Source organism: Mesoplodon densirostris, chromosome 13 (genome assembly GCF_025265405.1).
Source record: "Mesoplodon densirostris isolate mMesDen1 chromosome 13, mMesDen1 primary haplotype, whole genome shotgun sequence".
NCBI lineage: Eukaryota > Metazoa > Chordata > Mammalia > Artiodactyla > Ziphiidae > Mesoplodon > Mesoplodon densirostris.
The window spans coordinates 74,457,960-74,482,972 of record NC_082673.1 but is presented as its reverse complement, the minus strand read 5'-3'; the positions used below and the strand labels follow the sequence as shown (position 1 = coordinate 74,482,972).

The following is a 25,013-nucleotide window of genomic DNA, read 5'->3' as shown; positions in this document are numbered from 1 at the left end:
AGAATGGCTGACAAGCACCAGAAATGTGGCAAGGAGCTATAAGTGTAAAATACACACTGGATTTGGAAGATTGAATATGAAAAAAAAGAACATAAAATAGCCGATTGCTATTTTCCATATTGATTGTATTTTGAAATAACATTTTGGAGATGAGTTAAGTATGTATTATTAAGGTTAATTTCACCTGTTCCATTTTACTTTCACTGCGGCTATTAGAAAATTTAAAATTACATATATGGATTGCATTTGTGGCTTTCATCCTATTTCCATGGAAAACAGGATCAGTCTAGAGGCTGGTACCTCATAGGAACAGATCAGCTAACCAACAAACAAGTTCATCCCTTTAAGTGTAGCACTTTGAGAACCATTTGTCCTAGGAGATAATTCTTATCCTGAGCTCTTGACAGCCAAGTGGTCAAAAGTTGTTGGTATTGCTGTCTGCTTCCCCCCGCACACACACTATCTCCCTATCCTATTTCCTTCATTTTGATGAGGAAGCACATTATGTTCCCACTTGACAGGAATCCTTGTTTGAGGTTAAGCTCCCAGCAACTGTGGAAGAGGACTTCAGAGAGACAGGAGTGGTTTTGCCAGTGGCCAAAACCAATACCCAGACCCCCTTCTTTGGCCTGGTGGCTTTGGTCATTTCCAATCAGACTGAAACCTAGGCCACAGCTAAGGGAGTGGCTAAAATAAAATGGAAGGAATATAGACTCTGATGTGCAGGCCTTCCTCAGGTGGAAGGAGAGAGGAGAGGGGCTGGGCTCCTTGTTGGGTCAAATGTCATTACTGGGACAGAGAGAAAGAAAGTGAAGGGGACCTTTTCAGAATAAAGCTAGATAAAGTGTTAGAGACTTTAAAACGTTATGTCAGTTTAAAAATAATATATATAAGCAATTTTACAAAAAGATTACTCTCCATTTTAGATTAAAATTACTTATGATATTAATAAAAGTATTTTTCCAACGGTAATAAGGATGTGTGTGTGTGTGTGTGTGTGTGTAATCCCTTCTTAAATTTTAACTTAATACTGTTCTATAGTCACATTGATCAGAGTTTACATACGGTCAGTTTTTTTTTTTTACAATTTTTTAATTCATTTAAAGAATTTTTAAATTTATTTATTTATATTTTTGGCTGCATTGGGTCTTCGTTGCTGCACGCGGGCTTTCTCTAGTTGCGGCGAGCGGGGGCTACCCTTCGCTGATGTGCGAGTGTTTCTCATTGCTGTGGTTTCTCTTGCTGTGGAGCACAGGCTCTAGGCGCGCGGGCTTCAGTAGTTGTGGCTCACGGGCTTAGGTGCTCTGTGGCAAGTGGGATCTTCCAGGACCAGGGATCGAACCTGTGTCCCCAGCATTGGCAGGCAGATTCTTAACCACTGTGCCACCAGGGAAGTCCTGTTTTGCTTTTTACTTGAAGTACAGTTGATTTACAATATTGTGTTAGTTTCAGGTGTACAGCAAAGTGATTCAGTTACACATTTTTTTTTCAGATTCTTTTCCATTATAGGTTATTACAAGATATAGTTTTCTGTGCTATACAGAAAATCTTTATTGCTTATCTATTTTATGTATTTATATTGGTGTGTATCTGTTAATCCCACATTCCTAATTTATCCTTTACCCTCCCTACCTCTTCCCCCTTGTAACCACAAGTCTGTTCTCTATATTTGTGAGTCTGTTTCTTTTCTGTAAAGAATTTCATATGTATTGCTTTTTAGATTCCACATATAAGTGATATCACATAATTTTTGTTTTTCTCTGACTTCCTTCGCTTAGTATGATAATCTCTGGGTCCAACTATGTTGCTGTAAATGGCAATATTCCATCCTTTTTTATGACTGAGTAATATTCCAGTGTGTGTGTGTGCGCGCGCGCACACGCGTGTGTGTGTGTGTGTGTGTGTGTGTGTGTGTGTGTGTACTACATCTTCTTTATCCATTCATCTGTCAGTGGATACTTAGGTTGCTTCCATGTCCTGGCTATTGTAAATAGTGCTGCTATGAACATCAGTGTGCATGTATCTTTTCAAATTACAGTCTTCCTCTTTTCTGGGTATATGCTCAGGAGTGGGATTGCTGGATCATATACTAACTCTATTTTTAGTATTTTTTTTTATATACAAATTTATTTATTTATTTTTGTCTGTGTTGGATCTTCGTTTCTGTGCGAGGGCTTTCTCTAGTTGCAGCGAGCGGGGGCCACTCTTCATTGCAGTGCACGGGCCTCTCTTGTTGCGGAGCACAGGCTCCAGACACGCAGGCTCAGTAGTTGTGGCTCATGGGCCCAGTTACTCCGCGGCATGTGGGATCTTCCCAGACCAGGGTTCGAACCCATGTCCCCTGCACTGGCAGGCAGATTCTCAACCACTGCACCACCAGGGAAGTCCTATTTTTAGTTTTTTAAGGATCCTCCATACTGTTCTCCATAGTGGCTGCACCAATTTACATTCCCACCAACAGTGTAGGAGGGTTCCCTTTTCTCCACACCCTCTCCAGCATTTATTTGTAGACTTTTTGGTGATGGCCATTCTGACCAGTGTGAGGTGACACCTCACTGTAGTTTTACATATGGTCAGTTTTATACCTAATAATCACTCCATGGTATCAACAGACTTCAGCTTGTTGATCCATTTCTGTCAGAAGAGGGGAGGAGGGAGCAGGGCGGAGGCAGATAGAAAGAAGGAGCGTCTCCAAAGGACTACAGGCCAGAACACAAAAGACAACCCAGTCACACTGCCTGAGACAAACGTATCAGCTAAGAAAAATGGAGTTAAAGTGAGTGGCTAAGACTCGAGAGCCCTAAGTGGCGGGTGGGAGATTTTCTAGAGGAAGAACTAAGAGAGACCTCAGTGTGGCAAAGATGAAACGGCTGTGAGAATAACCCTCATAACTGCTCAAGGAGAGACTGGGTCCCACACAGGAATCCCTGCCCAGACTCCCAGCCTCCCAGCTGAGAAAGGAGCTCCCTCAAGATTGACAGAGGGTCAGAGCTAGAAAAAAGAGAATGAGGCAGTTTGTCCTTAAAGGAGAACCTCTTAACTTTTTGCCCCCCCTCCCCGCCGCTCCCAATCTCCCCTTGAGGGCTGTGGTCAAGCTCACGTCCATCAGTAACCAGGAGTGAACACCACCGTGCTCCTTGACCAGGAGGAGAGGGAAGGGGCACATCAGAATCAGCAGTCTGAACTGTCCATTCCACCCAGGAGATCCTGACATATTGTTCTTTTAATAAACTTGAGACCCCAGCCTCCATATCTCTCCAAAAATGACCACCAAAACCCAGCTGAGTCCTTAAATTACCATGTAAGGCCAGGAGACTGCATACTTTCCTAAACTTCAACTTCACAGAGATTGTGTGCATGTATTTTAAGGCTTCCTTGTGCCGCTTTAACAAGGTCACATTTGGGCAAACTGAAGACCAGGTACTGCAGCGGCCACTGGCCCACAAGCTGTCAGAAGCAAGGCAGGAGTCGGTAGGGGCCCAGGCTACAGAGCCACAGTCTGTATCTAGAGGATCAGTTTCTGGACACCTGACAAAAGCTATACTGATGTCAACTAAGGAAAGAAGTATTTACAGTTATGACACTGTTCATAAAAGACCTCTATGTTTTGCACATAACACCCTTCTTTTGGAAGATTACATAAGATGAGGCATCTCTCACTCCTTTCATACTTTCTAAAAGTCAAGGCTTTGTGTAGCTACAGACCTGTTTTCCTTCAACAAAACCAATACTATATTGTGTGCCAAAGTATTAGCCCGTGACTTTACCAAGGAAACCTGTTTCCTTCTGTTTGCATTGTAACAGCATGCTGGCTGTGTCCGTTTTTCTTCCTGCTTTGGATTCAGCTATAAAAAAAAGTAAAACAGAGCCAAAGCCTATCAGAGGGCACAGTAGGAAAATTCCCAGAAATTTTAAACTGAGAAAGGAAAAAGTTACAGTAGATAACAGCTGCTGATAAAGATGACACTTGAAATATTAATTATTGAAAGCAGATTGAGGAAATATCCTACCCGATCTTTATTTTCTTCTATTCAGAGTATAAAATTTAGGAGCTAAGAATGATTATGCTCATGGCAAATGCTTAAATACTGTCATCTAAAGCAACAGGGAAAATAATATCAAGTGAATTGATTTGGGGGGAGGATTAAATGAACTAAGAGCAGTAAAGGACAGCTTGTCTGTTGCTTTCGCCTGCCCAGCCTGCCTTGTGCTAACAGAAGTTGCAAAAAAAAATTTTTTTTTCTTTGGGTGGAACAATGACCCACCACCACTTGGTTAGTCTGTCAGTCAAAGGGCCCTGCCTATCCAGGGGGCAAGAGGCGGGCATGTAACCCAGACTCAGCCAATCAGAGTTGTTCTCTAGAGTTTAGTGTCTGGAGAGAGGGACAGCATAGGCAGAAAATAGCTAGCACTGGTTTCTTAGCTGTAGGTGTCTGAGAGGGATTGCCCTGCATCGCTAGTTCCTGGCAACTGGATCCCCAAGAGCTGCTCCAGGTCTTCTCCAGGCAGCTTGGCTTTCCAGTGCTTTAACTATTAGTTAGCTCTGCCATATAGTTGAAGCAAATGATGATTGAGGCTGCTTATATTCAAAGAGCTCTAGCTGGTGTAAACACCCAACTCTGTGCCTGGCAAATGGCAAATCCTCACCAAGTGGTCACTACTGTCATTCATTCACTCTACATGTTTTTTACTGAATAGCTAATATATAAGTGCCAAGCCATGGGGCATACAGAGACAAGAAAACAAATCCTTTTTTTTTTTTTTTGGCTGCACGGAGCAGCATGCAGGATCTAGATCCCAAACCAGGGACTGTACCAGTGCCCCCCTGCCATTGAAGCATGGAGTCTTCACCAATGGACCACCAGGAAGTTCCCAGAAAACAAATTATCTGTCTTCAAAGCGCTTATATTCCAGCTAAGGGTAAAGAAACACTAAGATACTGGGTACCACCTGTAATGGAAAAATCTTCATTTTGTTGGTGGCAAGGAGTTACCAAAAGCAAAAGCAGGAGAGGATAGGCTTGATAGGGAAGAAGAAAGGGCAGGCAAGCAAGGGTAGGGTGCCATTGACAAAGACTCTCTCCTTTCCAGACTTTAGTCAGGTTTCTCTGAGCTCTCATTTCCATTAAAAAAAATATTTTTATTTATTTATTTGGCTGCTTGGGTCTTAGTTGCGGCATGCGGGATCTTTCGTTGCAGCGCGCGGGCTCTTCCTTGAGGTGTGTAGGCTTCTCTCCAGTTGTGGCGCTGGGGCTCTAGAGTGCGCGGGCTCAGTAGTTGCAGAGCACGGGCTAGTTGCCCCTGGGCATGTGGGATCTTAGTTCCCCGACCAGGGTGGAACCCAAGTTCCCTGCATTGGAAGGCAGATTCTTAACCACTGGACCGCCAGGGAAGTCCCTGAGCCCTCATTTCTACTAGGCCTTGACATTGGCCCCTATCCTGTGGTAACAGAACTTTCAAAAAAAAATTTTTTTTTGGTGGAAGAATGCTCCTCCCCGACTTGGCGAGTCTATCAGTCAAAGGGCCCTGCTCATCCAGGGTCAAGAGGTAGGCATGTGACTCAGCCAGATCTGACCTACCCAGCCCAGCCTTAGCAAAGAATCCTGCTAAGTCAGGATCCCCCAAATCGTGATATCTGATCACTCTTATTATTTTATCAAGTTCCTCATCCTCCATCTTTGATGTCTAAGTCCCTGGCCTCAAAATCCCCCTGCCCTTGGTGTCTCCCATTAATAAATTTCCATCCACTGACCCCCTCACCCTGTTCCATGGCTATAAATCCCCACTTGTTCTTGCTGTTCTTGGAGTTGAGCCCCATCTCCCTCCCCTGCTACAATACTCCTATTGCACTAGTCTTAAAGTCTTCTTTACCATTTTAACAAGTGTCAGAATAACTTTTTTTCTGTAATATCATATGGTCTTGGGCAAGTTGCAAACTCCTCAATCATCAGTGCCTTTTTTCTTCCTTCCTCCCATCCTTCCTTTCCTCCCTCTCTTTTTCTTTGGCTAGGCTATTCCAGGCTGGGCTGAACTCTGTCAAGTGCTCTTAATTACTGAGAAGATGGGGTTAATTCCTGCCTGGATCTGGCATCTAACTTCCTTTGCAGAAGATCCCAAATTCTCTCTTCATGGCTACCAGGGAGAATGTCTCAGCTACTGCCTTCCACTGGAGAATGGGATCACCAAAACTACCCTCAAGCAGCTGGGAGGATTAAAAATATAATACATGGAAAACTGCTTTGTGTGTTGCAAAATTTATATAAATATATTTTTCAAAAACAAAAGAAAAAGAAAGAGGGCTTGATGAAGTGTTGAAATTGTTAAAGTGCTCTGACTAAATCTTTAAAAGAGGAAATTATACGCCTGGACACAGCAGCGGTAGCCTGATTATCCAGGGTCAGCTGCTGCAGCTGTGAGCAATTTACCCACATGACTCTGCTGTCTGTTACCCTCCATTTAAGGAAAAGATAGCTGGAGAGCAGCTCAGCAGTTGAGGGAGATATTTACGTGAGTAAAGAAATGTGTTCATCGCATTTGCAAAGGTCACACAAAAATCTCAAGGTACTCGGTCATTGTTTGCGAAAAAGGAATCTTGTAATATTTTATGAGCTAACAATGATTATAGTTGCAATATCTGACAGGCTGTGTGAGCTGATGCAATAAAAGTTGAGAATTTTTTTCCTAGTCTAGTGAAGCTTATAATTAGCATCCAATCTTCTTTACTGATTAAGAGCCAGATATTCTTGATGTGAATCTTGAATTTACCATTTACTAGCTCTTGTCTTCAGCAAGTTACTTAACCTCATTTTAAGAATGAGAATTATGATGATACCTAACTCAGAGTTATTTAAAGGAGTAAATGAGTAAATGAGTAGAGTGATTAGAACAGTGTCTGGCATATAGTAGGGACTCTGTACATTTTAACTGTTATTTAGAATTGATCAGATCAAGTACAAGAGCTGGCATTTGAGGGCCATAAGAGGTAGACTCTGCAAAAAGCTTTTGCCCACCTTTATCGTTTAATTCTCACAGCAGCTCTGTACAGGAAAGAGTTACCATAGCAGCCTTGAAACAGAAAAGCCTGCTTGTGGGGCGGGCCCGTGGCTAGCTTCTGGGAGCTTGGCTTTTGAAAGGTTCTCTGAGTTACCGTCTGATAAGGCAACTTTGCTTTACCCGGGACACTGAATTCTGCTGCACCAGCCTGCCCAGATTGTTTGCACAAACACTGCAATTAATGGAGAATACGTGCTTTCCTTCTGAGAGTCTGGAAGGCAGGGAGTGTGGCTGCCTGGGCAGGCAGAGTATACCTCTATGAGCAGCCCCCAATAAAAACCTTGCCCTCCGAGTTTCAAGTGGGTTTCCCTGGGCAGAGATATCGTACACGTGTTACTGCATGTCCCTGCTGGAAGAAGGAACCAGTTCTGCCTGGCCCTGGAAGGGAGAACAGAGGAATCCTGCACCTGGATTTCTCCAGACAACACCCAATGTGTCTTTTTCCCTTGCTGATCCTTCTCGGTGTCTTTTTAAGATTAAAAAATCTTAGCCACGAGTCCAATCCTATGTTGAGTCTTTCTAGTACATGTGGGTAGTCCTAGGATTTCAGAAACCAAAACCAAAAACCCAATGAACCAACCAAACATAACTCTCAAAGGTATATAATAGGATTTTAATTTAATAAATGTTAAAACCTGAGGAATGGAAGAGTTGAGATGTCGACAAGGTCACACAGTAGGTGAAGGAGCTGGTATGTAAATCCTGCCTGTTTCCCTCCAAAGACCAAGTTCATTCCACAGTGCCCAGCAGCCACACCCAATTACATACATCCTGGACCAACAGAAACTCCTTTCTAAGGCACAATGCCTAGTAGCTACCGGTTAGCTATGCAACCTTGGAAAAATATCTTAAAGGCTTTGAATTCAAGAATTCTTCACTGTTAAACTGTAATAATGATAATAATATCATTATATATATATATATATATATATATATATATATATATATATATATATATACACACACTCACACATATACATTTGCATGCAAGTTAATCACTCAGCTAAGAAGTTCTGTCTTGATTATAGAGCACCATTAACCATTCATAAATGAAGCTGGTTAGGATTTCATAAGTGGGCTTGAGTTTTATGCCTACTAGTTTCAAGCTAGGGAACCACTTTTATCCAGCAACCTTTTGCTCAAAGCCTAGAGGCTGACTTTCTTTAATGTTTAACTTATGAAATTAATTATTAGCTGGACAATTCAGAGCTCTGCTTAAGATACTAGCTGGTATTTATCATTAACTCTAACGTACACATATGTGGTGGCCATGTTTCCATAACTCAAAGTTAGAATCTGTGATCTAGCAATGAGTTGCTGTGCTGGGAAACTGGAACTCCCTTGGAAACTCTGACTCTGTACATAGAGAGCATTCAATCCTCCTAAAACCATGGAAAACAAATTTCCGTGGATAAGATTTGCTAACAATAATTCCTTATTTTATCCTTTACATCACAACGTTATGGCATTTATGTTTACAGCATTATAAAATTACACTGTAGGGGCTTCCCTGGTGGCGCAGTGGTTAAGAATCCGCCTGCCAACGCAGAGGACACGGGTTCAAGCCCTGGTCCGGGAAGATCCCACATGCCGCGGAGCAATTACGCCTGTGCATCACAACTACTGAGCCTGCGCTCTAGAGCACACGTGCCACAACCACTGAAGCCCGTGTGCCTAGAGGCTGTGCTCCGCAACAAGAGAAGCCACCGCAATGAGAAGCCCGCGCAGCACAACGAAGAGTAGCCCCCGCTCGCCGCAACTAGAGAAAGCCCGCACAGCAACAAAGACCCAACACAGCCAAAAAAATAATAATAATTGCACTGTAATTGAGGTATAATTACTCACTCTTTGGAAATCATTTGGAAACAATTTGTGGCATCCTCTATCTTCTCTCTGAAGTCGAGATGTACATTATCAGTCAGTAAACGGTAGTATAAAATTCTGCTTTTCTCTAGAGTTTGGTATCACCAAGTTTTCTGTCTGGGGCAAAGATGACAGCATTAACTCTAACCCAAACACACCATTTTTCATGGTGGAAAGCCCCAGTCACTCCAACCAATTCTGAGTTCACACTAATTAGTGATAATATCCATTTGGACATTACCACCTGAGTGGCCTCATACAAATTACTTAACCTATTGGTGCCTTGGTCTCCTTATCTGTAAAATGGAGATAATAAAAATACCTGCCCTGTAATTAATGGTTACTATTTTGTACACTTAAAAAAATTTTGTTAAGAGAGTTGATCTCATATTAGGTGTTCTTACCACAATAAGATAAATTTAACAACAACAAAAATTAGAATATCTGACTCAAAGAGTTTAAGAGGTTTCAATAAGCTAATGTGTAAAATCTCTAGGACAGTGCCTGGCACATGGTATAAAATAAATAACCAATAAATAAAATATATCCTACAACTTCAATTGCTCTCTAATTGCTTCTATATCCATTTTATAATCTCTACAAGACTATAAGCTGTTTAAGGCCAGGAACCATACTGGCATTTTACAATTCTATCCACCTTCCAAACCTCAATCAATAGCCCAGCAGGAAACATATCAGACCATCAATAAACAGTTGTGAGTGTTATTGAGGCAACATCAGTTAGGAGAAAACACCCCAAAATATACTGAGTGGCTTGAGTGCCTTGCAAACCAATGCTTCTAGATCAGGGGCTTTTCAAAATATTTGACCACAATGCAGAGTACTAATTTTTATGTTACAAATCAGTGCACACATGACTATGGCCATATTTTATATAGTGTATATCTAACTGAAATAAACGTTTTGCAAAACAATCCTTGACCGTATTACATAAACTATGCTCTGAAATTTTCTATTCTAGTTAAATCCAGTCCACTGCATCTCAAACTTTTAAAGTGCATTCGAATCACTCGGGGTTATGCTAAAATGTAGATCAGATTCAGTAGGATCAGAGACTGCATTTCTATCATGTTCCCAGGTGACACTGTGGGTCCATGGACCATGCTTTTTTTTTTTTTTTTTTTTTTTTTTGTGGTACGCAGGCCTCTCACTGTTGTGGCCTCTCCTGTTGCGGAGCACAGGCTCCGGATGCACAGGCTCAGCGGCCATGGCTCACGGGCCCAGCCGCGCCGCGGCATGTGGGATCTTCCTGGACCAGGGCACAAACCCATGTCCCCTGCATCGGCAGGTGGACTCTCAACCACTGTGCCACCAGGGAAGCCCCATAGACCACACTTTTTGAGTACTAAGAGTCTAGTCTATGAAAAAAAAAATTTTTCTTAGTAGTTCTTTTTTTAAAAAAATTTTATTGAAGTATGGTTGATTTACAATGCTGTATTAATTTCTGCTATACAGCAAAGTGACAGTTATTTATACATTCTTTTTCATATTCTTTTCCATTATGGTTTATCACAGGATATTGAATATAGTTCCCTGTGCTAAAAAAAAAATGTTTTTAACACCGGGGGAATGACTCCCTAAACTAATTTCACTAAACCCACTAAAGGGTTGCAATCTGCAGTTTGGAAAACACTGCTCCCAATAATTTCAAGAGTTTCTTTCAAATAATTCCATTATTATCTCCCTAACATTGGGATAGAAATTCTAGGCCTGTGTAGAAGTGGAGGTAGGAGAGTTTATAGTAAGAATGATTCAAGTTATTACCTTTCATATTGACTCCTAGGCTAAAATGCTTATCTGGTTCCCAGCCCTTTCCTCACTGTTCTAAGCCTACACCTTACAGCTATATTAGTAAACTGATTGAGCACTTATTAAGAGCAAGGCACTGAGCCAAGTGCTTTATATCTACCTCCTGTACTCCTAAAACCAACCTATGCTGGTATGCCCATTTTACAGATGAGAGAAGGTAAGTAGCTAATCACTGCTGGAGTTGGGATTCCAGAGCCTATGTTCTTGCAATAGCCAGCCTCATAAGAACTGAGATGGCTCCAGTGATCCTTGCCTTCTGGTTATCACACTCATAGTCCTCTCTCATACTCAATAGGACTAACCTGGTAACCAGTAGAGTATTGAAGAAACAACAGTGTGTGACTCCCAAGGCTCAGTTAAAAGACACTGTAGCTTCTGTCTTGCATTCTCTTGGATCACTCCCTCTGCAAGAAGCCAGGTTGCCATGTCATGAGAATTCTCAGGCAGCCTTATGAAGAAGTCCATAGAGCAATGGACAGAAGCTTCCTGCCGACAGCCAGCACCAGCACTTCTATGGTAGGCACAGAAGTGAGCCACTGTGGAAGCAAATACTCCAGGCTATCAAGCCTTCAGATGACTGTAACCCCAGCCAATGTCTTGACCGCAACCTCATAAGAGACCTCCAAGCCAAACCACCCACTAAGCTTCTCCCAAATTCCTGAGCCACAAAAACTATGTGAGATCATAAAGATTTATTATTATTTTATACCATTAAGTTTTAGAGTAATTTCTTATGTAGCAATAGATAACTAATAGAGTTCCTGAACAGTACACTACATTGCATTATGATTCAGCTCTAAAAAGAAAAGTGAAAATCTGAAGGCCTTTTGGATACTTCTTCAGTGTGGCAGCTTGAACCATGGTTCAACAAATTTTCATTCTCCCAATGCGACCAACGTTGCGAGAGCCATCTACTTCCCATCCAGACTTGACCAGATGACCTGCTATAGCCAGCTGGACATGAAGCTGTAATGTTAAATCACACCCAAGCAGAAGTTTCTGGAGACACTGCAAGAATCTGCCTGCCTTCTCTAGCTTCTGCCCTCATCTGTCAAAACAATATAGTCCAGAGAGTGGATGCTCCTTTACTCTGAGTCCCAGAATGAGAAGGCATGAAACACATGGCTGAATGAGACCACCAGTGTGGAGACAAGCCAAGCTGAGCCCAAGCAGAGGCACAGTTGACTTACAGAGCCACGATTGAGAAATAAAAGCCTGTAGTTGTAGCACAAGATTTTAGGGTTTAGCGAAAGCTGACCCATACACTCACCGTGCTGTATGATGCTGTGCTCCATAAGCCGGTGGCAAAGCTGTTCCGCCTCTTTCCTTGTGGTGGCCTCTCCCTCCTGAACCAGCCAATCCAGGAATTCAGACGCCATGAAGGTACGCTCATACTTGACCCCTTCCTCTTCCCTGGGCTGCAGGAGTGTGTTTTCAGGGCTCATCAGCCTGGAGGAAGAAAGTGAAAAAATAAATAAATAAATAAAGCTACACTTACCAGTGGGGAGAGGGAAGAGAGGAGGGGAAAGATAGGGTTGGGGGTTAAGAGGTACAAACCACCATGTAAAAAATAAACAAGTGGGCTTCCCGGGTGGCGCAGTGGTTGAGAGTCCACCTGCCGATGCAGGGGACACGGGTTCGTGCCCCGGTCCGGGAAGATGCCACATGCCGCGGAGCGGCTGGGCCCGTGAGCCATGGCCACTGAGCCTGCGCATCTGGAGCCTGTGCTCCACAACGGGAGACGCCACAACAGTGAGAGACCCGCGTACCACAAAAAACAAAAACAAAAACAACAACGAAAAATAAACAAGCTACAAGGATATATTGTCCAGCACAGGGTATATAGACAATATTTTATAATAACTTTAAATAGAGTATAATCTATAAAAATTTGGAATCACTATGGTGTATACTTAAAACTAATATTGTAAGTCAACTAATACTTCAATTTAAAAAAAAAGAAAGAAAGAAAGAAAAAGAAACCTACACAAAAGGAAAATTACTCATTTGAAATCCTACATCCTAGGCTTCTGTGAAATATCACCACAAGGTTGTCAGACAGACAGATGTGGCTGTCATGTGCTGCCCCAAATGCAATTGTCAAGAGAAGGATCTGCTTCAGAAGTGAATAAGATGCATTTTTTCCTGGTGATTAGAAAAAATCTGAAAAAGCAATCCAAAACTCTAGCTTTAGCAAACTGTATTCAGTTTAGCTATCTTGAAAGGGAGTTCCTGACCAAACCCCACCTTAGTTTTCTAAGAAACTCTCGTATTTCTTCCCTAAAGGCATTTTTCCTTTTCCCAAGTCATTGGGCTAATAAGAAGACTACTTGCTATGGACTGAATGTTTGTGTCTTCCCAAAATTCACATAGTTGTTAGGGGAACCACTGATTGAAACCACCCACCCTAGCCAGGCTGGATAGTAGCCACTTGCATGACTCATCTTACAACAGGAGATCCTGGTAAGGAATGCGGAACTAACAAGCTACCACCAACTGGAAGAATTCAGGAAAGGTCTCAAGGAGAGAGGAGACGCCAGTCCATATGTCCTCCCAACCTCTCAGAATCCTTCTCACTGGAATCCATCTCGGCCGAGTGATGCAAGCGCCACCAGGAAGGACCCTGAGTCAGAATGACTGGCCAGAGACAACCTGGAAACTAACCCCATTCCCATAAAACCCGAAACTGGGAGCCACATGGCAGAGCAGATCTCCTGGGTTCCCTGACCCTCCTGCTCTCCCCCCGGACGCCCCTTCCCAATACAGTCTCTTGCTTTGTCAGCACGTGTGTCTCCTCGGACAATTCATTTCCGAGTGTTAGACGAGAGCCCGCTCTCGGGCCCTGGAAGGGGTCCCTTCCTGCAACACAAGGACTAGGGGTGGGAAAGATCTTGGGATATGTGAGGGTGTGAAAGGCAATAGGTGTGCCCTGACATAATGGGAGGGTTGGTAGGGAACAGGTCAGCAGATCCTTATGGGCCCCACTGAGGATTCTATTCTAAGTGCAATGGAAAATAATTGAGAAGTCTCAAGCAGAAGTATGACAGGATCTGATTTAAGAGTTCAGTATATTGGCAACAATTACATAGTATGCTCTAAATGTATTTCCATGTAAAAGACATCTGATATGAGAGGGTCCACCTATTAGGCTCTCTAGGGCCCTAGAAGGGGCCCCCCTTTCTGCAACATATTGAAACACTAAAGACCAATATGATAGAATTTGGAGATGGGGCTTTTGAAAGGTGATTATTTCATGAGGGTGGAGCCCTACTGGGGAGGAAGAAGTTTTCCTCTACCTTTTTAGGTTCTTCTGGCTGGTTTAAGAAGTAGATTGACATAAGACTGATTAACAGGAGAAAATCATACAAAAGTTTAATAACATGTACAGGGGAGAGACCCAGGGAAACTGAGTAACTCACCAAAATGGCCAAAACCCTCACTTTATTTATTTTTTTAACATCTTTATTGGAGTATAATTGTTTTACAATGGTGTGTTAGTTTCTGTTGTATAACAAAGTGAATCAGCTATAGGCATACATATATCCCCATATTCCCTCCCTCTTGCATCTCCCTCCCACTCTCCCTATCCCACCCCTCTAGGTGGTCACAAAGCACCGAGCTGATGTCCCTGTGCTATGCAGCTGCTTCCCATTAGCTATTTTACATTTGGTAGTGTACATATGTCCATGACACCCTCTCACTTCCTCCCAGGTTAGCCTTCCCCCTCCTGTGTCCTCAAGTCCATTCCCTACATCTGCATCTTTATTCCTGTCCTGCCCCTAGGTTCTTCAGAACGATTTTTTTAAATTTTAGATCCCGTATATATGTGTTAGCATATGGTATTTGTTTTTCTCTTTCTGACTTACTTCACTCTGTATGACAGACTCTAAGTCCATTCACCTCACTACAAATAACTCAATTTCATTTCTTTTTATGGCTGAGTAATATTCCATTGTATATATGTGCTACATCTTCTTTATCCATTCATCTGTCGATGGACACTTAGGTTGCTTCCATGTCCTGGCTATTGTAAATAGAGCTGCAATGAACATTGTGGTACATGACTCTTTTTGAATTATAGTTTTCTCCGGGTATATGCCCAATAGTGGGATTGCTGGTTCGTATGGTAGTCCTATTTTTAGTTTTTTAAGGAACCTCCATACTGTTCTCCATAGTGGCTGTATCAATTTACATTCCCACCAACAGTGCAAGAGGGTTCCCTTTTCTCCACACCCTCTCCAGCATTTACTGTTTGTAGATTTTTTGATGATGGCCATTCTGACTGGTGTGAGGTGATACCTCATTGTAGTTATGATTTGCATTTCTCTAATGATTAGCGATGTTGAGCATCCTTTCATGTGTTTGATGGCCATCTGTATATCTTCTTTGGAGCAATGTCTGCTTAGGTCTTCTGCCCATTTTTGGTTAGGGTTGTTTGTTTTTTTGATATTGAGCTGCATGGGCTGCTTGTAAATTTCAGAGATTAATCCTTTGTCCGTTGCTTCGTTTTCTCCCATTCTGAGGGTTGTCTTTTCGTCTTGTTTAAGGTTTCCTTCGCTGTGCAAAAGCTTTGAAGTTTCATTAGGTCCCATTTGTTTATTTTTGTTTTTATTTCCATTTCTCCAGGAGGTGGGTCAAAAAGGATCTCGCTGTGATTTATGTCAGAGAGTCAAAACCCTCACTTTAAATACTACCTTCAGCTAAAGACAAAAGAGGATGTTGGGGTAGTGGTTCAGGACTTCAAAGGGGAGGAAGGCAATTCACATGGAGATGTAAAGGCAACTGTTTGGTAAATAAATGTTTGTTGTGTCATGCAGAGACAATGGGACACAGGGGAATTTTAACAAACAGACTTAGCCAGGTTTCTCCTTGCCTACACACCTAGCTCATTCTATAGTTATCTATGTTGATAGCTCCCTTCCTGGAACAGGTCCTCTATCTAAAATTTTTTAGGCAGTTAGGTTACAGGTCAAAGGTTCTTCCAGAGTCTTTTGGGCCTTGATTGTTTTCAGCTCGAAGTAATCCACACACCAAAGAGACACTTTGGGGTGGCACACTTTGTTCCCCTACAGACCCATGATGAGATTACTGTCCTTATAAGAAAGGACAGAAGAGAACTTGCTTCCTCTCTCTTGTGATAATACAATGAGCAGACCTCTGCAAACTAAGGTGCCTTCCCATACACCAGGTCTGCTGGCGCCTTGATCTTGGACTTCCCAGCCTCCAGACTGTGAGAAATGAGGGTCTATCGTATAAGCCATCCAGTCTATAGTATTTTTGTTAAAGCAGCCTGAACTAAGACAACTACATAAGTCACTCCTTTACAACCCCCCTAGCCCCAGGTATCCTGTCTCACACCTACCTTCCCATGCACTCTTCACTCCTCTAGCTTCTGCCTTTACTACTAGGGGCACAAGCATTCTCCCTTGTGTCCATATACAATAGATATCTTGTAGGTCCCCCATGTGGTTGACATTAATAGCATCAGGTGCTATTGAGCACTCCCCTCAGTTAGAAGGACGTCACACACTGTACTGGTTTCTCTCTGTCCCTGCCTTTTCTCAGTGACCACTGTGGGTTACCGCCACCTCATCTCCATGGATTTTAAAGGCTTGAGTCCCTTGAGATTCAGTTCCCCAAATATCTCTCTTCTCTCGTCTCTCAGGCAAGTTCTTATATCCCCATGGCTTCAATTACCATCCATGCCCCAAGGATTCTCAGATGTATATCCTTAGACCAGGGCTTTATTCCCAACCCCAGACCTTTGTGTCCACATGGACATCCAAAAGACACCTCAAAATCAACAAGCCCAAAACTGAGTTCAGGTTCTTCCCTCCAAACCTGAGGTCCTGTGCCTGTGAGTGCTCCCACCATGCAGCCTGAAAACAAGGCTTCATCCATGATGTCTTCATCTTCCTCAACCCAGTCTATCAGTCTGAACTGTGGTTTTTACCTCCCAGATAGCTCTCATATATGTCTAAGTCTTCCCATCTTTAGCACTGCCACTGCCTTGGCCCAAAATACCAACACCTTTAACCTAGACAATTACATTGGTTTCTTAATTGGACTATACTATGCACCCACTCTTGTTCTCAACCCAACCTCAAGCACCCAAGCCCAGACACAGCAATTAAAATGATCTTTAAAAAATTTGAACCTGAAAATGTCCTGCCCCTGTTGAAGATGCACTTTAATGGCTTCTCATTGCTTTTAGGCTAAAGACCAAAACCCTTTATATGGCCTATAATGCATGCATGGCCCTGACCCCATCCCCTTTGTAACATTCTCACCTCTGGCCCCTGTGTGCTCCAGAGATGCTAGGCTTCTTTCAGTTCAGACATATTATGCCCATCTACCACAGGGCCTTTGAATATGTCATTCCCAAACCTGGAACATTCCTCCTCACTTCTCTGGACTATTCCTCTACTCCTCAAGCCTACTTAACTCCTTATCCTTTGCATTTCAATCATTATCAGACCTCCATTGCTCCCTATACAGTCTACGTAATTATCAGATTAAAGACTACCTTCCCTACTCAAATATAAGCTCCAACAGGATAGATAGAGTCCACGTTTGTCCACAAAACCTTGTACAATGAAAACAGAACCTCATAAAATGTCACAATCATTGATTGTATCATCTTCCTTTAGAACTGTTCCTGATGAGTTCTTGTCTTCTATATGAAAGTTCATTTCTCTCTTTTAAAAACCTTCCGGTCTTCTCAAACTAACAATAGTATGCAACACAAACTGTACCATTTCATTCTAGAGCAGGAAGAAACCTTAGAGATTATTACAATACAACCCCCGCTTCATCCATATGAGAAAAATGTAATTCTCATCTAAAGCAGAAAAAGTGAATGACAGCATTCCGTGTTGCGGGGAGGAAACTTGCTCAGGGTCATACAAATGAGAGCACTTTACACATGTTTATAAATCATATCATTTGTGGGTAATTGAACCTGCGTACCTCAATGTCCACACATATGATGTTCATTTTCAGTGCTTTCAGACTTAGTGCCCAGTCCTGCTGTGGAAAGAATATTCAGCTAGGAATTTGAAGATTTACGTTTTATTCAGAATGGGACACTTGGTAGCTGTGAGATGAAAAGCAGGCCACTTTTCTTTTTTTAACCTTCCTTTTTCTCAAGAGTGTAATGATAGCTTCACTCATCTGTTGTGAGAACGATAGGGTGAGTGTGAATGAAACAACTTAACAAACTTAACTAATCATGGTGCGTTCCTCAGGGCGTGATGAATTTGTGCCAGTAGCTACACGGGGACTCCTCTGGAGTGGGACACCTCCAGAATCTTCAGAGTTCTACTAGCTGGAAGCCATGGAAGGAGCACAGCCTTGGGAAGTAGGACACCTGGGACTCAAACACAACTCTGCCACAAACTAATGACATGATTTTTCACTACTTCAAGTGTCCCCAAACTCATATTAAATGAGGAAGATAATACATGTTCTACTGCCTTCGCTAGATTGCTATCATTAAAAACTTTTGTTAGAAAGTTCTAAGAACATAAGTTTATGCTTTTATATTTAAGAGTATTTACACTAAACTGATAAGAACAGATACCATACTTGATCTTAGCCAGAAGTCCAAGAAGTAATTAAGAGTATTTATAAAAGCTTTTAGCATATAACTGAACTTATTAAAAACCTTATTCAGCTTGTAACAGAACTCACTTTAAAATCTTATTGGCAGGGGAGTGATAAATTAGGAATTTGGGATTAACATATACACTCTACTATATATAAAATAGGTAAACAACAAGGACCTATTGTATAGCACCAGGAACTATACACAATATCTTGTAATAACCTATAATGGAAAAGAATCTGAAAAAGAATATGTGTATATATATATACACATATATGTATATATATATACACACATATATATATCTATCTATATATACACATATATATATATATATATATACATGTATGACTGAATCACTTTGCTGTACACTTGAAACCAACATAGCACTGTAAATTAACTATACTTCAATTAAACAAATTAAATCTGCAAAAAAATATTATTTAGACCTCTTCCTAAGTAAACCCTCTTCTGTACTTTAATCCATCCTTAGAAATAGCTACTAGGCTGCTTTCAGAGGCTTAGTAGCAGCTGAGTTGGTATGAGCCATAAGAATTATACTTAATATAATAATGATCAGGCCCTTCTTAGAAGATGGAAGGGACAACTGCCACATATACCTCAACACAAGGGGCAGAATCCTGATGTCCCATAGGAGATTATGCGCCATGACGGCCGCAACAGCTCCTGATGCTTCTTTCCAACTGACTTCACTGCTTCTCCCATCAAGAGGTTGAGTATTTCCCCTTCCCTTGAACCTGGGCTGCCTTTGTGAATTCCACTGCCCAACCAAATGCAACAGAAGCAACATTATTTGACTCTCAAGGCAAGGCTATAGGAGGCCTTGCAACTTCCACCGTTGCCCCCTTGGAATGCCATACTGAGACCGTGGTGTAAGGAAGCAAGGGTAGCCTGTTGGAGGTGAAGGGGTCACAGGCCCTGGTGATAGCCCGCACCAACTCTCAGACATGAGAATGAGGCCATCTTGGACATTCCAGCTCAGCTGACCCTCCAGCAACCGTATGAATGAGCCCAGGTGAAACCAGTACAGGAATCGCCTTGCAAGCCACAGAATCAGGAGAAATAATATATCACTGTTGTTTTAAACTAGTCAGTTTTAAGGCAATTTGTTTTGTAGGAATAGATAACTAGAATATATTCATATCAATTAGAAATGGCAAAAAAGATGTGAAACCCAAAAAGAGGAACATGTCACATCAGTTGGAAAGTATTGAAAGAACAGTGAATGAATACTGGAAGGTCCTGGAAATAAACTGTATAAAATAAAGCCACATGGAGTTAGACCTGGGAGCCTGCATCAGTGATAGGAATCTAGAAAACAAAATGCCTAAATAAGGAATACTACCCTTTCCTCATTTCTTTTCACCCTCAAATAAGGTATTTTATTTTATTTTATTTTATTTATTATTATTATTATTATTTTTGGTCGCTCCGAGCAGCATGTGAGATCTTAGTTCCCCGACCAAGGATGGAACCCATGCCCCCTGCATTGGAAGCGCAGAGTCTTAACCACTGGACTGCCAGGGAAGCCCCCAAATAAGGTATTTTAGAGTGAAGACGAGCTTCCTTAGTTTTCCAGTTTTAGATGTTATTTCTCTAAGAAATCTCCCATCCCACAAATCTAGACCACGTGCCACTTCTAAGGGCTCCCAGAGTCCCTGAAAGGCCTTCTCAGAGCCCTGAGGAAATGGCCTGCTCACGTAACTATAAGCTTTTTGAGACCAGGATCCCTGTCTATGTGGTTGACAGCTGCTTCCTAGTACAGTAGGTCCTAGAAAAGTATTGGCTGAATGATAAATGAAGCTCATTTCTCTGCATTCCCCTGCTACACATCATTATCCAAGAGTATATAAAAAATGACCCCCTTAGAGTTCCCTGGTGGTCCAGTGATTAGGACTCCATGTGTCCACTGCAGGAGGCATGAGTTCGATCCCTGGTCAGGGAACTAAGATCCTACATGCTGCAGAGTGGCCAAAAAAAAAAAAAAAAAGGCCCCCTTAGAATGACCCTATGTGGAGACATGAGGTGAATCAAGAGTTTCTGCCCTACTGATACTCTATTTAAGATACAGACACAAACGCCTGGCCTTCATTTCTGTTGTCAAACCACTCTGTCCCGTCCAGCTTAGTAATTTTCCTTTCAGGGTGTGGGGAGGACAAGTGGATAGGGGTTTATTTGTGTCACTTCTTGAAACCAGAAAAATGACCTGCCAGCCCTCTAGAGCTCCTGCTAAGTAACTCCTGGCCTCTGGACAAATGGCTGGTTAGCTGCTGCTGCCAATGTGAGCTTTAGACAAGAGACCAGTTGGCAGGCCTGCCTGGATCGGCTCAGCTAGCTATTTAAAACATGCTCCACAACGCTTAGCTCTTCCTTATTTCATTTTCCCTTAAAATCAAGCATAATACTATTCCTATCCAGATTCTTCTCCTTAGGACAAAGGCTTGCCTGGGATTGATTTTAGTATCAATATGTAGTCACAGTGTTAAAACAATAATTTGACTCACTACTTGGTCCAATGATCTCTTGCTATGTAACAAGTTGCCCCAAAACTTGGTGGCTTAAAACAACCACCATTTATGGGAATGTATTGAAATTGGTGCAGCCAGTATGGAAAACAGTACGGAGGTCCCTCAAAAGACTAAAAAGAGAATTGCCATAAGATCCAGGAATCCCACTCCTGGGCATATATTCAGACAAAAGTATAATTGAAAAGGATACATGCACCCTTATGTTTTTAATTTTTTTTTTTTTGGCCACACTGCGCAGCATGTGGGATCCTACTTCCCCAACCACGGATCGAACCTCGCGCCCTGCAGTGGAAGCACAGAGTCCTAACCACTAAACCGCCAGGGAAGTCCCACTCCTATGTTCTTAGCAGCACTATTTACAATAGCCAAGACAAGGAAACAATCTAAATGTCCAGTGACAGGTGAATGGATAAAGAAGATGTGGTACGTATATATGCAATGGAATACTACCCAGCCATAAAAAAGAATGAAATAGGGGCTTCCCTGGTGGCACAGTGGTTGAGAGTCCGCCTGCTGATGCAGGGGACATGGGATCATGCCCCGGTCCAGGAGCATCTCACATGCCGCAGAGCGGCTGGGCCCGTGAGCCATGGCCGCTGAGCCTGTGCGTCCGGAGCCTGTGCTCCACAACGGGAGAGCCCACAACAGTGAGAGGCCCACGCACCGCAAAAAAAAATAATAATAATAATGAAATAACATTTGCAGCAACATGGATGGACCTAGAGATCATTATACTAAGTGAAGTAAGTCAGAAAGAGAAAGACAAATACCTTATGATATCACTTTTATGTGGAATCTAAAATATGACACAAATGAACTTATTTACAAAACAGAAACAGACTTCACAGACATAGAGAACAGACTTGTGGTTGCCAAGGGTAGGGGAGGCTGTGTGGAAGGGATGGATTGGGAGTTTGGGATGAGCAGGTGCAAACTATTATATGTTTGTATAACTGAATCACTTTGCTTTACATCAGAAACTAATACAATGCTGTAAATCAACTATAATTTAATAAAACAAATTTTAAAAAGCCCAACCACCATTTAATCATATCTTAGTATTCTGTGGGTTGCCTGGGGCTGAACTGGGCAGTTCCTCCATCACCTTTGCTTGGGATCACTCATGCAATTGCAGGCAGACAGTGGGCCAGGGCTGGATGTCTGGCCCTGTGGTGCTCCTAAGTCAGTACAGCCTTTCCTTCCCATGAGACAGCCTGGACATTGAGATACAGAGCTCAAGAGGAAAGAAGTAGATGCTGCCAGAATTTTTTTTACACTTTTATTAGCATAAATTAAGATAATAATAATAATAATAATAATATATTATTAATATATATCCACTTACCAGACAACTAACCCATTTAACGTGTAAAATGCAATGGTTTTCGGTATATATATCAAGTTGTACAACCATCACTACCATCCATGTTAAAATACTTTATCACCCCAAAGGAAATGCTGTACCATTAATAATCATCCCCCACTTCCCCATTCCCCCTGCCCTAGGCAAACACTAATCTACTTCGTACATCTATGAATCTGCCTCTTACAGACAGTTCATATAAATAGAGTCATAGAATATGTGGTCCTGTGTGACTGGTTTCTTTCATTTAGTATAATGTTTTCAACATTCATCATGTTGCAGCATGTATTGGTACTTCATTGCTTTTCATTGTCAAATAATATTCCACTGTATGAATATTCCACATTGGGTTTATCCATTCATCAGCTGATGGGCATTTGCGTTGCTTCCTTTAGGTTATTATGAATAATGTTACTTTGAAAATTTATATACAAATTTTTTATGTGGACATATGTTTTTTTACTCTTGGATATACACCAAGAAGTAGAATTGTTGGGTCATGTGGTAACTCTTTTTAACCTTTTGTGAAAATGCCAGACCGTTTTCTAAAGTGGCTGTGCCACTTTACATTCCTACCAGTACAGTATGAGAGTTCTAATTTCCCCACATCCTTGCCAGCATTTGTCATCTGTTCTTTGTTATTAGGATCCTCCTGGTGTGTGTGAAGAGGTATGTGAGTGTGTTTTTGATTTGCATTTCCCTGATGATTAATGATACTGAGCATGTTTTTATGTGTTTATTGTCCATTTATATATCTTCTTTGGAGAAATGTCTATTCTGATCCTTTGCGCATTGTAAAATTAGATTACTTGTCTTTTTATTATTGAACTTTAAGTGTTCTTTATATATTCTTTGATGCAAGTCCTTAATCAGAAATATGATTTGCAGATATTTTTTCCCATTCTATGGGCTGTTTTCTCACTTTCTTGATGGCACTGTTTCTAGGCCCAAAGTTTTAAACTTTTATGTAGCCCAATTTATCCATTTTTCTCTTTTGCTGCTTGTGGTTTCGGTGTCACATGTCAGAAACACTGCCTGACACAAACCCATGAAAATTTACTCTTATGTTGTCTTCTAAGAGTTTCAAAGTTTTAGTTCACACATTTAGCTCTATAATCCACTTTGAGTTAAATTTTCTAGAAGGCATGAGGTAAGGGTCAAACTCTGTTTGCTTGTATGCAGCTATCCAGTTATCCCAGCATTATTTGTTGAAAAGACTATTCATCCTCCATTGAATTATCTTTTTGACTCTTATCAAAAACCAATCAACCATGCCAGGCCTTCTTAAACTGCTTAGGCTCAGAAGTCACAGAATGTCAATTGCCCTGAATTATACTTGTTTAAAAGCATGAAACTAAAGACAAAAGTAGCTTCAGTTCCTAACTCTGCATACCTGATAGCTACATGACTCTTCTTCCCCAAGTGTAAACTGCAGATAATGACAGTGCCTACTTGGGGAGCTGCTGTGCAGTTTAAGTGTGATAATGCATGAAATGCTTCAATTGTGGTGTTGAATACACCTTAAACACTGAATACATTTTAGCCATAATGATGATGATAATGATTATGATGATAAACATTTTCTAGATGGAGCCATAAGATCAAACCCCTTTCTTTATGGCAAAATGAATTAAGATTCTGTGTATATTTCTATAGACAAGAATAACAATTCCATTTTAATTAGTAATGAGAAATGGGGATGATGCTCTGAAAGTCTTATTTTTATAGAACAAATTCATCTTCAGTCAAAATGGTCCTGTATAACCATGACGTAAAGCCACACACCTTATAAGGTGTTAGGCATTATCAATATTCGTCTCCTGGAAGTACTCACCAGATTTTGATTGTGCATGTGACTGAGTTCAACTTTTCCTGGATATATATCTGAGTCATATTTCCCAGACTCACTCTAACCCAGGGGAAAGGAGCATCACAATAGAAGGAACTGCTACATTTAGGAGCCAGTACAGGAATAGAAAGAAGCTGATAGCAATCTCCTTGTGCATTGAAAAAAACATTCAAAGGAACTGAGAAGGCCCTATATAACGTGGGAACATATGTGAATGGTATACAAGGGCACAAGCTAGGGAGGGAGCCAAAATGACCCATGGGCTATTAGGCCAGAAAGATGCTTTAGAATTTAAAGAGCTTTAAAAAAAAAGTGTTAGTATAATGATAAATTATCTTGAAAAGCAAAACATAAAATTATATACATGATAACCATTAAAAATTAAAAATTCATTCATCCCAATATTAGAAGAGTTACTTACCCCTGGGGGCAGTTTCTGAATGATTTTTCTTTTCACCTTAATAGAATTCTCTATTACTCAAATTATTCCCCAGAGAGAGTATACTATGTTTATAACTGGGAAAAACGTTATCAATAAAGAAGTTATATTAAGGTTAAGTTTATATTTAACCAGATGACTTGTCCCTGACAAAATGCTTATATTAATGCCCAATATAATAAAGTTGCTCCCAATGTATAAATTATATATTTAGATGTATGCTTCCAAAATACAGTTTGAATGTGTAACACTGACTCGTGTGATTAGGAAGCAAGTATGAATTATCGCGAAATGCTTATATAAGCATCGATATTTTTGAATACTATGCTATTATAATACTATGCTATTATCTATAGAATAGATGTGACAGGCATAAATTGATACAATTTTCATAATAATTTGGTTAGGAACTAGTAAACAGAGAGCTGTTTGGTTAATATTTGTCAGTAAAACTATTATATA

The 25,013-nt window shown here is 41.3% G+C and overlaps 1 protein-coding gene and 1 pseudogene across 1 annotated transcript in view; both read right to left on the bottom strand.

Annotated features, from left to right (window-relative positions):
* DEPTOR (DEP domain containing MTOR interacting protein) overlaps window positions 1-25,013 on the bottom strand; it is a 151,103-nt gene that overhangs the window by 68,690 nt on the left and 57,400 nt on the right. The window contains exon 4 of the mRNA XM_060116042.1: window positions 12,016-12,194. Coding sequence (XP_059972025.1) covers window positions 12,016-12,194 — 179 coding nt within the window. The remainder of the gene's footprint in view (window positions 1-12,015; window positions 12,195-25,013) is intronic.
* Window positions 18,256-18,362, bottom strand: LOC132501141 (U2 spliceosomal RNA; annotated as a pseudogene).